At 43.4% G+C, this 14,281-nt stretch overlaps 1 protein-coding gene across 2 annotated transcripts in view; it reads right to left on the bottom strand.

Moving 5' to 3' along the window:
* LOC117515656 (anoctamin-9-like) overlaps positions 1–14,281 on the bottom strand; it is a 79,989-nt gene that overhangs the window by 31,361 nt on the left and 34,347 nt on the right. For both annotated transcript variants that reach the window (XM_034176318.1, XM_034176319.1), the window contains exons 5-10: positions 12,990–13,039; positions 12,849–12,907; positions 10,335–10,414; positions 5,543–5,677; positions 5,371–5,464; positions 5,219–5,279 (exon numbers count right to left, since the gene is read on the bottom strand). In XM_034176318.1, the coding sequence (XP_034032209.1) occupies positions 5,219–5,279; positions 5,371–5,464; positions 5,543–5,677; positions 10,335–10,414; positions 12,849–12,907; positions 12,990–13,039 (479 nt within the window). The remainder of the gene's footprint in view (positions 1–5,218; positions 5,280–5,370; positions 5,465–5,542; positions 5,678–10,334; positions 10,415–12,848; positions 12,908–12,989; positions 13,040–14,281) is intronic.

The following is a 14,281-nucleotide window of genomic DNA, read 5'->3' as shown; positions in this document are numbered from 1 at the left end:
CAGGGGCGTGAACACCGAATCCAACAAGGGTAAGGGGTATCGGTTACGAACCGTGACTTCGTTCAGCCCCCTGTAATCAATGCATGGACGTAATCCGCCATCCTTTTTCCCCACAAAAAAGAAACCCTCACCCATCGGGGAGGTGGAATTCCGGATCAACCCGGCAGCCAAAGAGTCCCGGATGTAGGTCTCCATTGATTCGCGTTCAGGTCGTGAGAGGTTGTACAGCCTGCTGGACGGGAACTCAACGCCTGGAACCAAATCAATGGCACAATCATACGGGCGGTGCGGGGGAAGGGTGAGTGCCAGATCCTTGCTGAACACCTCCGCAAGGTCATGGTACTGCACCGGCACCGTCCCTAGATTGGGCGGGGCTCTGACCTCCTCCCTGGCCTGGGAACCGGGAGGAACCGGGGAACCTAAACATACCCGATGGCAGGTCTCGCTCCACTGGACCACTACCCCGGACGGCCAATCGATCCGGGGATTGTGTTTCAACATCCAGGGAAAACCTAAAATCACACGGGAGGTGGCCGGAGTCACAAAAAACTCGATCTCCTCCCGGTGATTCCCCGACACCACCAGAGTTACTGGTGGTGTCTTGTGCGTGATTGGAGGGAGTAGGGAGCCATCTAGTGCCCGTACCTGCACAGGCGAGGTAAGTGCCACCAGAGGGAACCCTATCTCCCTGGCCCATTTGCTATCAAGCAAATTCCCTTCTGAGCCCGTGTCCACCAGTGCTGGGGCCTTCAGGGTTAAATCCTCATAAAGGATTGTAACTGGGAGTCGTGTGGCGATGTGGGTGTGTCCCACGTGCACGTCTCGGCCCCCCCCTAGCCCAGTGTCTAGGGGCGGGCGTTGGTGTTTAACCGCTCGGGGCAGTCTCGTACCTGATGCTCAATCGAGCCACAAACAAAACACGCTCCGCGGGCCAGCCTCCTCTGTGTGGCCGGTGCCCTAAATGTTGCCCTACTCGTGTCCATAGCTTCGTCAGCAGGGGGAGCTGTGATCGCACGGAGCGCAGGGGCCGTGGAGCGTGGGGAGGGCGGAACGCGGTTGGAACCGGAAGGGAGAGGGACGACGTGTGCCTGGCCACGCCCTTCGTCTCGTTCCCGACGGCGCTCATTTAACCGATTGTCTAATCGTATGACAAGATCGATAAGCCCATCCAAATCCCGCGGTTCGTCCTTAGCCACCAGGTGCTCCTTGAGGACCAATGACAGTCCGTTTACGAAGGCGGCGCGGAGGGCAGTGTTATTCCAGCCGGACCTCGCAGCCGCGATGCGGAAGTCGACTGCATAGGCAGCTGCGCTCCGGCGCCACTGCCTCATTGACAGCAGCACGGCTGAAGCGGTCTCTCCTCTATTAGGGTGATCGAACACTGTTCTGAGCTCCCTCACAAACCCATCATATGTCAGAAGGAGCCGTGAACTTTGCTCCCAGAGCGCTGTAGCCCAAGCGCGTGCCTCACCACGAAGCAGATTTATCACATAAGCTACTTTGCTAGCGTCGGTCGCGTACATGACGGGACGCTGTGCGAAGACGAGCGAACACTGCATAAGGAAATCCGCGCACGTCTCCACACAGCCTCCGTACGGCTCCGGGGGGCTTATGTATGCTTCAGGGGATGGTGGGGGGGGTTGTTGGACAACCAGTGGAACGTCGCTGTCACGCACAGGGTCCACGGGAGGGAGAGCCGCAGCGGCGCCCGGAGGGCGCGCTTCCACCTGCGCGGCGAGAGCCTCCACCCTGCGGTTCAGGAGGGCGTTCTGCTCGGCCATCAAGTCTAACCGAGTCGTGAAAGCGGTGAGGATCCGCTGCAACTCACCGATTACCCCTCCTGTGGACGCCTGTGCGCCTTGTTCTTCCATTGGCCGTTCAACAGCCGGTTGACGCCCCTCGGGATCCATGACGCTGGCCGAGATATCCTGTTGGGAAAGTGTAGGAACACGGACCCACAACAGGGGGCGCAAATGAACGGACAATGGAGTAAGTCAAAATAACAACGCTTTACTGTTGTGAATGTGCACAACGAATACAACCAATTACAGAAATGGACAAAAGTCAATACACAAAGGTGTCGTGTGGGCAGGCTCGAAGATAGGAGACGCCTCTCCAAGGTAAGACCGGAACCACACGGCTTCCTCCGCCACAGGACCCCGGGAATACTGGAGCCGCCAAGTCCCGAACTCCCAGGTGGCCACTGCCTCCGCGTGTCGGACCTGGTACTGCTGGCGAGGGAAAAAGAACAGTTAGATGGGGGCGCGTTTGCACCCAGAACTCCGAACGGCAGGAAAGGTACCTCCACCTCTCGTTGGAACAGTAAACCAATAACTAGCTCAGTCAAAACTGTGTACTCAGTAGGCTTTGATATGTTACCTCTCTGGTAGAAACGATATCTCGGCAATGAGGTGGAGATGCCGTCCTGCTGATATACCCCACTGATGATTGCCGTCAGCTGTCTCAGGTGATGGGTGACAGCTGTCACCGAGGCTGCTCCCGTGAGGCGGCGGCGCCCTCTGGTGCCTGGAGCCCGCACTCCAGGCAGGGCGCCCTCTGGTGATGGTGGGCCAGCAGTACCTCCTCTTCAGCGGCCCACACAACAGAACTTTTATCTTTGTGAGGAGGCGGGGTTGACCCCTTTGCTAGGTCTTGTAAGAGCTGTGACTAGTTGTCACAAAAAGGGAAAGAGAAAAAAACAAATGCGCTCTGCGCTCCTAGTTATGAATGGACATCAATTGATCATATAACCTGAACTGTATTAAAAAAATGTGTAATCATGCAAATAATTTAATGTCATGATGATGAAACTCAGCAAAATTAAATGAATTGTTACACAGCTTCAAAATGTTTGAATGTACCTCATTCATGTATCGATTAGGTTATTGTTTACTCATAGCTTATTGTTTATATCTTTACTCTCCATGCTGGTAATTGCGCACAAGCAACGAGTGAGAGAAGCGCTGGCACGTGCTCCAATCCAAAGCGAGAGTAGAGATTGCAGCACACAAGCAAAGTTCTTCTCAAACAGGTGAGTTCAGACTATGGCTGTTGATATCAGTTACTTTGATATTAATAATTTTATGAATGTTACAGAATTTTTATGCAATTGACATTTTCCCCGTAGCCAGATATCACAATGTTGTGATGACCTTCATCTCTGGGTGGGAAAAGTAAGCTCATTCTTGATGAGGTCAACCACAAACATCATCCCTGCACCATCAAGTCGGTAGCGTGTTACTGAATCACTGTCATTCAACATACGGAGAACGTCTCTCCTTCCTCTCGGTCTTTTCTGCCATACTGTCTGTTTAAGACACTCTTAGGCTTCTTAAAAGTCCTCCTTCCTCCTCTTTACAGTTTTCACCTCAGGAGCCCTCTTAAGGCCTCAGATGCCTTGTGAATAACTTGTCTTAGCAAGGGAAAATTCTAAGAAATCTCTCAGAATTCTAAGATTTTTCTTAGAATGACGTCACTAGGAGCTTAACCTTTGGATGCTTTGTGAGTAAGGGCCCAGATTTTGTCCTTAAATATTAAGGGTCCTTATGTTTCTATTTGATGTTTTTGAACATTTCTTCTGAAAGTGACAGGAAATTCTCATTTCGACCTTTGACCCAGATCAAGAAAGTATTCGCTGAAAACAGACTGTGAACTATCATAACTGAATAACCTTCCTTCATCTTAAGGTGATGCAAAGTGGAAGGGAAAGTTTTTTGTTTGTTTTTGTAACATATAAAGTTATAAACTACAAGAAAAAAAATCCTGAATATGTTGAATAAATGTTAATTTGAAGTGTGCTAAAAACCAACATGTATATATAGGGTGGTCCCAAAAAACAAACGTCAACTTTTGCAAGGTGCTCCATTATTTTATTATTATTATTGGTTCCTTTAGGAGTAAAAATGAATTGGGTGAAATTTCATGAGATTTGAAAAATATTAACCACTGCCACTTAACCACTTAGTGGCAGATTTTCTTACATCTGCCTCAGGTCACATTTTTGAGGCATTCAACATCAACATAGACTTCCTCATCAAGGACCCCTTAGATTGGAAGGATGACCCATCATTCCAGTCATCATAGCAGGTCCTGGATAACATTGCTGTTGTCAATGATTTTGCCGAGGGAGGAGTTGCACTTATCCAGGATTACAATCAGATCCTAATGAAAGATGAACAGCAGCACCAATACCTGCTGCAAGTTGTTGAGTGGCATTGACGTCAGTTATCGGAAGTGAAGAAAATCGGAACCAAACACCACTCCCCATGACTGTTTTCAATAAATAGGTGGACAGTGACATTTAACACTTTTTTTACCTCTCATGTGTGGTCAGTTAAAGGAGAAAGGATTGTTTTAATTTGTATTTCATTTGTGAACAGGTACATTAATATAGGTGGTGTGTGCTAATATGCTCAACTATCGCAATTTCCACCCCGCGTGCAGCAGTGGACTGCAAGAAAAAAAAAATCCTGATTATGTTGAATAAATGTTAATTTGAAGTGTGTTTTATATATATATATATGTGTGTGTGTGTGTGTATGTATTAGGGTGGTCCCAAAAAACAAACTTCAACTTTTCAAGGTGCTTCTTCATTTTTTGATTCCTTTAGGAGTAAAAATAAATTGGGTGAAATTTCATGTGATTTGAAAAATATTAACCACTGCAACCCTGCCCCTGTTATTTGTGATGTGCAAGTGACATTTTGACTTATGGACTGGATACATTAGTTCATTAGTGGCAGATTTAGTTACATCTGCCTCAGTTCGCATTTTTGAGGCATTCAACGTCAACATGGACTGTTTGTTTTCACCAAATAGGTGGACAGTGACATGTAACACTTTTTTTAATCTCTCCTGTGTGGTGAGTTAAAGAAGAAAGGATTGTTGTTTCAATTTGTATTTCATTTGTGAACAGGCACATTAATATTGCTGGTTTGCAGTAATATGCTCAACCATTGTAATTTCCACCCCGAGTGCGGCAGTGGTTAGAATAGTCATATCGAAATAAATTTTGCACAAAACATTTTCTCATCAAGATGAACAATTTTGTCAGGAAGCACCTTAAGTCACATTTTTATTTTTGGAGTACTGTAGACAACCACCCCAATTATATATATGTGTAAAAAAAAAAAAAGACCTTTACAGTCTACACTGCTGTCATTTAAGTGCATATTATACCAAAGGAAAAAAAAGAAAAAAAAAAGAAAAGCCAAACTCACCCCAAACTGCCATGAACATAGCAAATAATACTGTGCCATCATTGTCAAACAGCATGTTCACCTACAGGTATAAAACAAATTGAATTTAAAAATTACCAGCAAGTACAAAGAAACATACATTATTCTGCTTATTCTTTAACATACTAATATACCTTGGCATAGGTGCATGTGTCGGAGAGCTGCCACACTTTACATCTGTTGTCACAAAGGGGGCACATGACTGTGCTCGCCTCACAAACCTCCTTTCTGCAAAACAAAAAGCGTGATAGTTTCAAAAGCGCTCCTGTTGTGATGAAGCTACAGTGCAACTGCGGAAAAACGTACATCAGGGGTGACGTGTTGAAGAAGGCAAGGCCATAAAGGAAAATGATGGCTCCGATGAGGGCTGGGAATATCAGCAAATACGTGTACCAGCCCAGCCACAGGTAGTACAAAGCCACCTTCTCCCCAAAATAGTTCCTGTTACACACAGATGCACAAATATGAAGCAAGATGTTCCAAACTCAAAGATTTTCTTTTTCCCCCATCAACTTTCCCAGCGTCCTTCTGATTGTAAATGCATACATTCAACAATATAGTCTTCTTTCTGAATCGCCCTTTGTCTGTCTCCTCACCTGGGACCAATTTGGTGACATAAGGCCCCTGACCCAGACTACTTGTTCTGTGGGAGTTACTGCCTCAAGTAGCGAAGTGTAAGTATCTCAAAATCTTATTCAAGTGAAGGGGTAAGATGGCACACGAGATCAACAGACGGACTGTTGCTGCATCTGATGGTCTGTGGATGCCGGACTGGACAGTCATGGTGAAGAAAGAGCTGAACCAGAAGGCGACACTCTCAAATTACCAGTCGATTTACACTCCTATCCTTACCTATGATCACTTTGATTAATGAGTGAAAGAACAAGGTTGCAGGCAGCGGAAATGAGATTCCTCCGTCAGGTAGCTTACGCTCCAGGACAGGGCGAGTTTGAATATGCTTCTTTGCATTGAAAGGCCTCAGCTGCAGTGGTTCAGGCATCTGGTGAGGATGCCCCCTGATTGTCTTTCTTGGGAGACCTTTCAAGCATGTCCAAATGGGAGGAGACCCGGGGATGACCCAGCTGGCCTGGAACAACCTTGGGATTCCGCAGGAAGAGTTATAGGACTTGGCTGAAGATAGGGAATTAGGGGTTGAGCTGTTTGGTTTACTGGCCTGACCGTGACCCGGATAAGAGGCGGAAAATGAATGAAAAAAAAATGTGAAGAACTATATTGTTCATTAAAGGTAGCCTTTGGTTTTTAAGATTTAAGTCCTTAAAAAGAATTTTCTTTGCCACCACTATAATTTTATTCCTTAGCATTTAACTGACCTACATTTGGCAGCAATGTCATAGTTAATGTGGGGACTTCCCCTGATCTGTTTGAGGATGCTGGAAACAACATGGCGACTGCCAACTGGAGTAAAAGGCAGCGTGACGTCACCTGGCTGCCATCTTGAACAAAATAAACCAAGATAGAGGAAAATGCTCTGAAACACCTTATTCCTGCATGAATCTAAAATGTTTATTGTATATTTTGTAAAAGTTAGCAAGAAATAAACACTTCTTAATCTAAAAATGCTATTTTTGAAACATGTCAGGGCTCAAGGATGCATTGCACAGAATATGGGAGGGCACAAGATGCAGACTCAAGGACAAGGTGTTATAAGTAGAAAATAATCTTTATCATTTACACCAGTAGGGGTACGGTACACGGGAAGGCAGGCAGCGAAGTAGAGCTACAGATAAGTGCTAGGCAAAAACATGGTAGAGAGACAGGCTGGGTTCAAAAACACTGTGAGATACTGTATCATAGGCTCAGGCAAAAACTGGGTCCGGTAAACAAAGCAAGGTCGAAACTCACCAAGGCAGAAACAAGACAAAATCAAGAGGCTGGAACGTAGATACATGGATCGCGACGAACTGGCAGGGAAGTGGAGAAAATGAAGGCCTTAAATACACAGGTGGGGTAATTAGGTTAACAAGGTGCACATGTGGAAGAAAGTTCTAGAAGGGAGGTGTGGTCAGGTGAATCCAAGAGGAGGGAAGAGATGCAAGAGAGTGGGGGAGTGATCAAGGCAGACAGACAAAGATGAAACAGGCAGGTGCAAGAGTGTAAGTGAACACACAGGGAAAACACAAAGATGAAACAGTGAAGGACATACAGACGGAGAACAAAATCAGTGACTACTAAGGTAACAAACTAAACACATGGCTGAAGTCTACAAGATAATAACCATAGCAAAGTAACCTATAAATAAACAGCATAATTGCATAACAGAAAAGAAAACCCAAGACAACTGTATAAAATGTAACACAAAAAAGGAATGAAACAATGAAAGACTACATAATAAGAAGCAGAAAATAAAACCAGAAACAAAAGCATAATACAATGGAAAAAAACAATAACTGGACAGAGACTACAACTGAATAAACCACTTGACTAAAGTAAGAAAAACAGAACATACAAAATACACAGGAAACAAAACCAGAGACTACAGAATATTGAACAGAAAATAAATGATGAGCTCAGAATTAAACTAATAACTAGAAAATTGAGCTGTGCAAAGGGGAAATAAGAGAACCGACCCCACCCCGGGGTCGAAACCTGACAAAATCAGGTAACACCTCTGAAGTGATTTATAAAAGTTTTTACAGATATTGGCGTGCATGCCCTGGAAATGCACAACAAGCAAGTGGGTCAGGTCAGAGGTCATCTCAAAACCTCACACACCTCACCTCCCACACATGCTTCCTCTTGCAGTTCATCTGCACAAAGGAAAAGACAATATTCGCCATGGAATAACCCCCAGGTAAATATGCTCTCTTCATAAAAATGAACTGTAACTTTGCAAAGTTACAAAAATAAAACCTACATTGGATATCAGTAGGAACTAAATGTTGCCAGTTTTGTGAAATTTGAAAGGCCGTACAGCTTTAAAGCCCTGGTCCCATCAAATAATGAAGGATGAATAATGAGCCACGAGAGGACTTATTTAACTATCGTGGAAGATTGGTGGCCCTGAGAGACTCTTAGAGGCATTATCATCGGTTAACGAGGCTCATCTCTGAGCATGGCGCTAATTTAAAGATGTTCAAAAGTAAAACTGCTGCATGTTCATTCCTAGCTGTAAAAGTATGTCTATGATAGATTTAATATCTTGTTAATGGATCAGATTGAGCTCTGCTGTGTGTGCGCACTGACACAAAATAAGCATTTAGGTACAACGCCAGCTCGCAAGAGTGATTTTTCAGTCAATAATGTACCAACACAAAGTTAAAAGTTGGATCACAGTGTCAAAGTGGTTGCGTGTTTAAAGCCATGGAAGAAATAACGCCAGTGAAGCCGTGAGCAAGAGCGCAGAGCTGCCCATGAACACAGAACGAGAGCACGCAAAAGTGCGATTTTGCAGACATAACACAAAGTTAAAAGTTGTATCACGGTTGACTGTAAGCTGTGGAAGAAATAAAGAAATATTTTTTTTTTTTTTTTTTTTTAAGTGATCCACAGTTGCGGCAGCGGGTGTATATAATGAAAGTGGCCACCTCATTGTGGTGTCTTTTTTTTTTTGGAAGTGATCCACAGTTGCGGCAGCACGCACTCAGTCAGTGCCGTGTCTTTTTATGGACTGCGTTTAAAAAATGTGACAACATCTTGAATGGATGCTGTGAATTGAAAACCCACACTTTCAAGGGACCAAGTGTGGAAGAGCTGGAGGTTTGGACCAAACCCATACCTAAACATGTACCAACGTCGCGCTATCATAGCGCTACATGGATCACATGCGGCTTGACGTGGATCATATGCAGCAACACGAGCCATTCGAGGCTGGACAGGGCTCAAATGACAGGATGGTCATGGCTCACTAAAGGCACATGTGAGGTATAGAGAGGCACCTTAGTAGTGGATACGTGACAGCTTAAAATGTAACTCATTCTTCAAATAATCGCTGACACACGCATGCGTGGCTCATTATTCATGGCTTATTATTTGGTGGGACCGAGGCTAATGGTGCCTTTACACAGGCAAGACGCGTTACGAATGCCATATCTGCGTCATTCTTGCCATATTCCTGACATTCTTAACGCGACTTAATGCATTATGAATAGGTTTCTTAATAGTGCGTGTTGGTGCATGATATTTGTGATTTTTGTGGAGCATGTTTCTGGATGTCAAAAAATCTTCCACGATTGTCACACCCCCCTCTTTTCGCCTCATGTCATGGAGGTCGCAACTGAGTGTGTTGATCCGTCTTGATGAGTGGTGATCCTTAATACAGCGTGACAGCGTTCTTCTCTGATGTGCGCACAATTAAACCCTGCTGCATCACATTCAGTTTCATTGCTGCAGTATGCTGATGAAGGACAGTGACGCCAAGTCAGCTAAAAAGTCTCGTTCCAGTGCTCATCAGCGCGCTCCTGCAGGTGTTCCACCTGCTGTATGTGCCTGATGTTTGGGAAAATGAGCGAGACGAGAGCCGTGTGGAGCCACACATCTGGCTCTCAGTCTCCTCCTCATTTCTGCAGCACTCCATGGCACAGAATCCAATTAAGCATGCAGTCACAAGGTTCTTCTGCTGTGGCTTTTGAGGAGCAAACTGGAGCGATCTGAACTGTTCAGCAACTGACGGCTGGATGAATATGGGGTGTGTGTGGAGACAATTCGGCTCATTCACAACGTGACAGAACTTAACAATGCACTGTTACGCGCGATAGCGCGGAACGTTATTCTTGACCGTGCGTAACGGTTCCTGATATTTGGCCAGCAACACGTGCCATTAATCGTAATGCGTGGTAACTGGTTGCAGCAATAACTTTTTTTTCCCTGCTCAACGTTGCATCACTGAAGCATTTGAGGCCTTGGCAGATGAATGTGATATGGATGTTTTCCATACAGACTTTACACACAGATACTACGACTATATAGCATTTCTATAAGACAATTTACTGCTTCACATACTGTGTATTTGTATTCTATACATAATGAGACACACACACAATCTTATCACAGCAAGATCACACAAAACGCAATAATGCTGCAGTGACAGAAAATGAAAAGGAAAAACAGGATGAGTAGGCTGTTGTGTTTCCGTACAAACCTGACAGCACTTATGGGTTGCCCTTGGAGACAGGCTGTCCATCGTGCCCAGCTCTGCTTCAGCTCTCTCTGTTTCTTCTTCTGAAACCAGAAGAAAGACAGACAGACGTACACTAAAATCACCAACATGAAATCAAGCACATCCCCAAAATCTGCATTGAAAAACAAAGCTGGTGTTTGACAAATTATTAGCTGTCCAGCTGAAAACAATCAAAATCATTTAGTATACTTCCTTGCATTTAGAACTGCATTTATATTACCATTTACTCTCCCATAAAGCTTTCTCCTCCATTTAGGTGGTCCAACCATACTTAGATGCACATACCTGCAGCAAAGATACCCATTTACTGGATGCATGTGCACACTGTCATTCACATCAGTGGATGACTCACTGCATGGATGATTAAGAATTCCTCTTTTCTCTTTGGCAGTAATGCAACGTTTTATGGTTGTAGCCAAGCTTTTGCTTCATACAGTGCTTTGCAAAAGTATTCAGCCCCTTAGTATTTCATACATTTTATTTGTTTATACCATTTCAAATACAAAAAGTAAATCAGGTTTCTCAATATAAAAATCTCTAAAATGATCTTCCTTAAACTCAAACCAAATATCTGCAATTTAGTATAAATGAATTAAAAATATATAAGCCAAGATGGTGGGTTGCATAGGTAATCAGCCCCTTTGGTATAGCACCTATAAATAATCAGTTTTATTGCCAGTTTTCTTCAGACAAGTCAGGGGGTGGATACATGAACATTTCCAAGTCACCAAATATGTCTTGGACTTTACTTAAACAAATTATGAAGAAATACAAACAGTAAGGCACTCTATGGTAAATCTGTGTGAAGAAGACAGTCCTCAAAAACTGAATGAGTCTGCAAAACTGGAGAAATTGCACAAAGTGCGTGTTTTGCATTTTGCATCACCAGTTATGCAGCTTCACAATGAAGTGATACAGAGAAGGAAGAAAAGAAGGTCTTAAAAAGAAGACCTGAAGGTTCAGCTGCAATTTGCCAGAAGGTACATCTGAGATTCAAGCCTAGATCTGATCTTTTGGTGAAAGAAAATCCTCCTCTGTACCAATTCATCATGAAGCTGTTGACACAAAATGCAAAACATGCACAATGCACAATTTATCCAATCACAGCCACAGAAGCTTGTCTGGGTGTCTTGGTGTCTTTCCTCACTCTTTTTCTTGCACAGTCACTCAGTTTTTGAGAACTGTCTACTCCACACAGATTTACCATAGAGTACCATACTGTTTGTATTTCTTTAGAATTTATGTAAATAAAGTCCAAGACATATTCAGTGACTTGGAAATGTTCATATATCCATCCCCTGACTTGTCTGAAGAAAACTGGCAATAAAACCAATTACACTGAACAAAAATATAAACACAAGACTTTTGTTTTTGCTCCCAATTTTTATGAGCTGAATTCAAAGATCTAAAACATTTTCTACATACACAAAAGGCCAATTTCTCTCAAATATTGTTCACAAATCTCAAAACCTTTGTGGCATATCAAGATTCTGAGTAGACAGCATGATTATTGCACAGGTGTGCCTTAGGCTGGGCACAATAAAAGGCCACTCTGAAATGTGCAGTTTTACTTTTGCTTTATTAAGGGGGTCTGGGGACAAACAAACAAAAAAAACAGTCAGTATCTGGTGTGACCACCATTTGCCTTATGCAGTGCAACATATCTTCCCATAGAGTTGATCAGCAGCCAGACGCCACTGATTCAGACAGATTTGCGAACTATATTTGAGAGAAACAGGTCTTTTTTTGTATATAGAAAATGTTTTAGATCTTTGAGTTCAGCTCATGAAAAATGGGAGCAAAAACAAAAGTGTTGCATTTACATTTTTGTTCAGTGTATTCACATGTTTTATACCAAAGGGTCCCATAACTTATGCAACCTATCATCTTGGCTTTTATATTTTAATTCATTTATATTAAGTTGTAGAGAGTTGGTTTGAGTTTGAGTTTAAGGAAGATAATTTTAGAAACTTTTATGTTGAGAAACCTGATTGACTTTTGTATCTGAAATGGCATAAACAAATTCAAATGTGTAAAATACCAAGGGGCCGAATACTTTTGCAAGTCACTGTAACTACAATAGTTTCTCAAAATAGCAAAGCACTTTGTGAAATGCAGATAGTGATCAGCAGATCATGTCGTGTCACTATCTTTAGCACTGTGTCTCATTCCAGATGGAGAAAACAATAGCAGATACTGGTTTTAACTTGCATCAGAGCTGCAGAAAATTATTCTGTTCTCAAACCATGCTTACATGAATACACTTCTAAAGCAGTTTTTGCACAGTTTTTTCTCAGGGGGAACAAATTGGTACACACAATCACCTGTCCAATCTGCACTTTCCACCAGCTGCTCATTACTCATTTATCACGTCAGATCATCTATGCTAACAACCAACAGTGGGTCAAAATACGCAATAATGTGATACTTTAGAGACACAAGCTTCTAAGCCAATGTGGTAATTTATGTTTTTACCTCGTGCAAGCAGAACTTTGCCTCAAAAACCTTCTTCTTCATGAGATCTCGCAGATCCTCTGTGAAGGTTGACAAGTAATATAAAAGATTAATATTTCATTTACTTGGAAGGAACCGATCTGTAAAGCAAATATTTCCCACCTCCTGTGTGAATAGGAGTGTGATTCAAGATGAAATGGACAATCCTTATCCTGAAACAAAAAACATAAGGCACATCACTTAAAGTTTAGCTTGATTTAGAAGACAGCTCATATTCATGAAACTGTAGACATATTAGCGAGCCAGGTCATGTAAAGAGGGAGTAGGGAAAATCTGTTCCCTCAAAGCATAAAATGTTGTAACAGTAGAATGATATTACAATTTTTAATTGTATATTTGTTTTTTAAGTTGTGTTGTGTTGTGTATGTTCTTTTTGGACTCTGACTCTGGCAAATAAAGATGATGATGATGATGATGATATTGTGGTCAGTCAGTTATAAGACACGACTGCATAAGCCTTCACTTTATGTATTTACTTTTGGCTAGCGGTAGTGCTAGCCTGGGCTATTTGCTAGCATAGCTTCCATGACATTTAATGGGAGCTTATTCCATAAGCGATCTCGTGGTCATGACTGTGCATGTCTGGGAAAGCCGATAGCACTTCCAGGTCAACAGTCCTGGGTGCCAAAAAACATGGTTTGCTGCAGGCTTAAACAATTTCAATTTATTTTCATTTATATAGCGCCAAATCACAACAAGGCTGCCTCAAGGCGCTTCACACAAGTAAGGTCTAACCTTACCGTCACCCAGAGCAACAGTGGTAAGGAAAGACTCCTTCTGAGGAAGAAACCTCCAATACGGCTGGCGTTTGCATGATTGCTTTCTTACTCACTACTGTCACAATTGCCGATGTTATTGCTCAATCACGTGTGGCTGAACGCCACTTGTCTCTCTAAGAGGTTGACACCGACCACACAGGGCCGTGTAACTTGTTAACATGCCCGAGTCTCATTCGTTATCAAAATTAACCAGACAAATTGCTCCAACTAAGAACAGCCACACACCACCATCCACAGAGTCAAGAGCTATTAACGTGCTAATCCTTGCTGTGTCCAGGCCGGGTGAGGTTTCCTGTGTTGAATCAAATTAAGCCGCAGCCTCCGCTCCTGGTGGTGCCCTTCTGTCTCCCCCTGGAACCCAAAGACTTTGGTTTCCTGGCCGACGGGTCATGGGAATAACGCCACCAGATTGCTAGTTGACATTGTTCATGGTCGGAACTACAACGGTATCTGAAAGTCTTCGAATCTTTGACTTTCGTTCTTGATTAATGAAAACATTCTTGGCAATTGCTTCTGTCCATCTTGTGGCGGTCCAACAATTTCACCTCTAGCAGCACAATACAAATGCCCCTGACCATCTCGCGTAATCATGGTCCCAGTTCAGAGAAGAAAACC

The sequence above is a fragment of the Thalassophryne amazonica genome, chromosome 8, assembly GCF_902500255.1.
Source record: "Thalassophryne amazonica chromosome 8, fThaAma1.1, whole genome shotgun sequence".
Classification (NCBI taxonomy): domain Eukaryota; kingdom Metazoa; phylum Chordata; class Actinopteri; order Batrachoidiformes; family Batrachoididae; genus Thalassophryne; species Thalassophryne amazonica.
This window is presented reverse-complemented; position numbering and strand designations above follow the sequence as displayed.